This window comes from Accipiter gentilis, chromosome 3 (genome assembly GCF_929443795.1).
Source record: "Accipiter gentilis chromosome 3, bAccGen1.1, whole genome shotgun sequence".
In the NCBI taxonomy this organism is placed as follows: Eukaryota; Metazoa; Chordata; class Aves; order Accipitriformes; family Accipitridae; genus Astur; species Astur gentilis.
In genome coordinates this window covers 42711813-42716411 of record NC_064882.1, presented here as the reverse complement: position 1 = coordinate 42716411, position 4599 = coordinate 42711813, and the positions used below count along the sequence as shown (strand labels likewise).

The following is a 4599-nucleotide window of genomic DNA, read 5'->3' as shown; positions in this document are numbered from 1 at the left end:
GGATTTGCCGGAGCCGGTCCCCGTATAAACCGCGGGGTGTCGGGATCGTTAGGAATACCGCGAGTTTTTTCTCTGCAGGAGGATGCGCTTTCTTTCCCTCGAAGCTTCCCCCGAGGCACGAAGGGGAAAATCGACTTTTATTCATTCAATCGCGCCCCGCGACTGCCAGCCCGTTCCGCCCGCAGCACCGAGCGAACGCGCCGATGCTGTTTGTTTGTTTAATTTCGGGCAATTCCTTATCCCGAGCTAATTAACTGCCATCTCAGCCCCGGCTGCTGTGAGACGGGGCGGCAAAATTACACGTAAATAACACGAGTTTAAGCGAATTTCACCCTTCGCGTGACCGTCGGGGCAACCGCAGCGATGCTAATCCTGCCCCCCCCCCCCCCTCCCCGGACCTCAATTTCGGGACCGAAGGGATCAGAAGGGATCGGGGACGATGGCATCCCTGGGAAAGGGGGATCAGATCCCTGAGCGCCGGGGCAAGGGCGGAGAGACCCCCGCGACGGGGACCACAGCGTGGGGAGGGTGTGTGTGTGTGTGTGTGTGTGCGCAGTCCCGGGGATGCTGCCCCCGCGCTGCCGGGAGCCAAATCCCTGGAGCCTCCCGCAGCTCCCCCCGCCCCGGTCCCTCCCCTATCGCCGCTTTTGGGGCCCGGCCTTGCCCCCCTCCGCCTCCCTCCCCCGCCGCGGAGCCGCGCTACTGGCTGCTCCCTGCGCGCCGCCGCCGCCCGCCCAGCCCCGGCCGCGGGCGGGGAGGCCGGGCGGACGGCAGCTCCTATAAGGGTGCCGCGCCGCAGCCCCCCGGGATTTTTTTTTTGGTCTGGGGCCACCGGGGCCGCGGGGGGGGGGGGGGGGGAAGACGACGACACGACGGCGGCGGCGGCTGTCCGCCGGAGAGGACGGGAGCGGCGGGGAGCGCCGGGCGCCCTGCATGGGCAGGGATTATGAGCGCCGGTGAGTTGCAGCAGGCGCAGCCCAGAGCCTCGGCGGCACCGGCGGCCGCCCCCGCGCCCCCGCAGCCCCGCAGCGCCCAAGAAGCCCCCGACATGGCGGTGTACTGCAGCGAGAACTTCAGCGTCTACCCCCAACCCAGCCTCCACCCGCCCGGCGCCGCTGCCGCCGCCGCCGCCGCTGCCGCCGCCGCCGCCGCCGCCGCCGCCTCCTCGGGGCAGCGGGCGGGCGGCTACGCGCTGGGGGACTACGGGGCGCCCGCTAACGCCGGCTACCTGTGGGGCATGAACAGCCCCGCGCCCTACCTCCAGGGCCCGCCGGGCTCCGCCGCCGCCGCCGCCGCCCCCTTCCTGCCGCCGGCCTCGTACGGCTGCTCGCGGGGCGGGCAGCTGGTGGGCTCGCCCTCGGCGCCCGGGTCGCCCTCGGCGGGCGGCGCGGAGCTGAGCTGGCTGAGCCTGGCCAGCCAGGAGGAGCTGCTGAAGCTGGTGCGGCCGCCCTACTCGTACTCGGCGCTGATCGCCATGGCCATCCAGAGCGCCCCCGAGAGGAAGCTCACCCTCAGCCACATCTACCAGTACGTGGCCGAGAACTTCCCCTTCTACAAGCGCAGCAAGGCGGGATGGCAGAACAGCATCCGCCACAACCTCAGCCTCAACGACTGCTTCCGCAAGGTGCCCCGCGACGAGGACGACCCCGGTGAGGCCGCCAAGCCAAGCCAAGCCGCGCCGGGCGGGAGGGTGGGCTCAGACCCCGCGGGGATGGCGGCACTACCGTGAGGAGAGCGGGCGACAGCCGTCCCCTCGTCCGGCGGGTCCCTCGTCCCCTCGGGGCGGGCGTTGTGAGGAGAGCGGGCTCCCTCGTCCCCTCGGGGTGGGCGCCGTGAGGAGAGCGGGCTCCCTCGTCCCCTCGGGGTGGGCGCCGTGAGGAGAGCGGGCTCCCTCGTCCCCTCGGGGTGGGCGCCGTGAGGAGAGCGGGCTCCCTCGTCCCCTCCAGCCGGGCGCTGTGAGGAGAGCGGGCTCCCTCGTCCCCTCCAGCCGGGCGCTGTGAGGAGAGCGGGCTCCCTCGACCCCTCCAGCCGGGCGCTGTGAGGAGAGCGGGCTCCCTCGTCCCCTCCAGCCGGGCGCTGTGAGGAGAGCGGCCCCCCTTCGCCCCCGTCTGGCCCGGCGCTGGCCCCCGCGGAAGGTGTAGGCGAGGGACGGCTGGCCCCAGCCCTTACCCCCTCCCCGAGCAGGCCGGGAGTGCCGGTTGTGCAAGGCCCGGCTCCTTCGGCCGTGATTCACGGCTCCCCTCCCTGCCCGCCCCTTCGCCGGCCCGGCCCCGGGGCACCGCCGGTGCCCGGGAGTGGGCGGAGGCGCGCCCGGGCAGCGCTGGTCCGGCCCGGCAGGGAGGGGACGAGCCGGTCTGGAGCCTCTGCGGGGGGACGTTGTGGGGTCACTGCTCCCCTCAGGCCCGGGCAAGAGGCGTGTGGGGACAGCTTATAGCACCACAGCCCCCTCGCACTAAGTCCTGGGCGTGGGGGCAGCTTGCCTGCAGCCCCCACAGCTCAGCGCTCCCCTCAGCCCACCTTTCCAGCAGCTCTTCTGAGAAAAGCCACGGCAGGGGCACCACCGTGTCACCCACTGCTGAGAAGGCTGGAAGTGCCCCTGCTTGCTGTGAGGCAGCCAAGAGCAAGGGGAGCCCGGCTTCACGTTCCCTTCGGCCAGGTCGGAGGCAGAGGCGCAGATCCTCCGGGGAGGTTTATGTTCTGTGGTGGGGAGGTTCTTCTCCTCCCCGTGGCCTGTAAGGTTCACTTGGGCATCGGAGGGGTGGAGGTGATGATGTCCTGGAGCCAGGGTTTGGATCCTTGTACTGGACAGCAGGTGGGGGAGGAGGAACAGGTGTAGGAGAGATGGGGGTTCTGTGCCGATCGGGCCAGACATGGATATTGCTTATCTGTCTGCGGTGGGGCTCGCTGTCACAGAATTTGACTTTCTCTCTTGTTTCTCTTGTTTTCCACCAGGGAAGGGAAACTACTGGACCTTAGATCCCAACTGTGAGAAGATGTTTGACAACGGGAACTTCCGTCGCAAACGCAAACGGCGCTCTGAGCCCAACGCCCCCGCGACCGCCTCTGCGGCCTCCTCTCTGGGGGGCCTGAAAGCCGAGGAAGAGAGACCCATCCCAGCCGCAGGCAAACCGTGTGGAAACAGCCCACCCCCAGAGCTGGACCCCTCGCCTTCTGCCAGGGACCATCCAAAAAGCTCCTCTCCCTCCGGTATCATTTCATCCACCCCTAGCTGCCTCAGCACCTTCTTCAGCGGCATGAGCTCCCTGAGCAGCGGAGGCAGCCGGCTGACAGGTGGTCTCGGCAGCGACCTGCATCACAGGAACTTCTCTGCTGGACAGCTGAGCAGTGGCACTTTCACCCCTTCCAGCAGCTCTTCTCAGGAGGTGCCTTCACCAGACCAGCTGCAGCGGGTTGCGGGACCTTCCCCTGCATACTACAGCTCCTTCCATCCCAGCAGCAGCAGCCAGGGAGCTCAGTACAACCACTACTACAACTTCACGGTTAACAGCCTCATCTACACCCGGGATGGAACGGAGGTGTAGGATGCTGGGGCAGTCGGCCAGCGAGCGCTGCAAAGGGAATGGGAGTTGCAGGTGTATTTGGCAGCACGGAGGACCATATGCGTTTGCAAACAGCATTTCAATGTGGACACTTCCCAGGAGTTCTTCCAGGAGGACAGATCTTATCACCTTTCAAAATAAGAACACCCCTTAAACACCAGCAGAAGGCAGATGCAAAGTCTTTTCCCCATCCTGGAAAATGTTAGGTGGTTTAGATGGCTCACCATCTAAATTCTGCAGATGAAAGCAAACTGAATTAATGTTTTCAGAGGTTTCTAATCCTGAATGTAGAATAAGAAGTTTAAAAACTATAACCATAAAGCGATACCAGCAAGAGCCGAGTGTAGACATCCAGTGAGTCTTAGAAGAGAACAGGAAAAAAAAAATGAAGAGATTTCTTATGAAGTGCCTTGTACAATGTATTAAAAAACTCTTCTGCCAGCAATTGCCTCTGTAAGCCCTTGTTTTCTGCCCTGATCCTGCAATATGCGATGCACGGGGGGGGTGCTTTGGGTAAACATCCACCCAAAACCTCCTCAAAACCCATGGAGGTTTGCTCTGGTCTTCCTGTGTATGGCATATTGTACAGCCAGGGCCGCGTCTTGTAAAACAATCTTTTTCCCGGAGCTTAGTACCAAAGATAACTCTAGCCATGCAGCTTTAGCACGAGAATAAACACTGGGGTATTTTTATACATATTTGTACGTAATGTAACTCTTCTGTACATATGTTTCTATGTGGTTTTATATTTGTAAATTATGCTCTGGAGCTGTACTTATTTATAATGTGTTTTAAACTTTGTTAAAGTTTATTTTACTTTGTTTCCCCTTTTTTGTTGTTTTATTTGTTTTGAATTTTTTGTTGGTTTTGTTTTTGTTTGTTAGCGTATTAATGAAACTTTTCAGGCTGAACAGCTGTTGGGAATAAAACGTTAACAATTGTTAGATTTTTGCCTGGTTGTTCCTCAGTATGTTTGAGGTATTTCAAAACTCTGTGGGAGACAGGTTTTGCTTTCACGTGGTTTGGGATAAAAGGTGCA

At 62.1% G+C, this 4599-nt stretch overlaps 1 protein-coding gene across 1 annotated transcript; it reads left to right on the top strand.

Moving 5' to 3' along the window:
• The first annotated feature begins 897 nt into the window (after positions 1-897).
• Positions 898-3739, top strand: FOXI3 (forkhead box I3). The gene is made up of 2 exons (XM_049834465.1): positions 898-1649; positions 2953-3739. The coding sequence occupies exons 1-2, from the start codon at positions 947-949 to the stop codon at positions 3540-3542; spliced, it is 1293 nt and encodes a 430-aa protein (XP_049690422.1). The 5' UTR covers positions 898-946; the 3' UTR covers positions 3543-3739.
• Positions 3740-4599: the final 860 nt, after the last annotated feature.

Excerpts from the sequence above, each read along its gene's own strand:
- FOXI3 (XM_049834465.1), top strand. The coding sequence starts at position 947 with ATGAGCGCCGGTGAGTTGCAGCAGGCGCAGCCCAGAGCCTCGGCGGCA. Across the intron at positions 1,650-2,952 it reads CCGCGACGAGGACGACCCCG|GGAAGGGAAACTACTGGACC; the intron begins GTGAGGCCGCCA and ends GTTTTCCACCAG.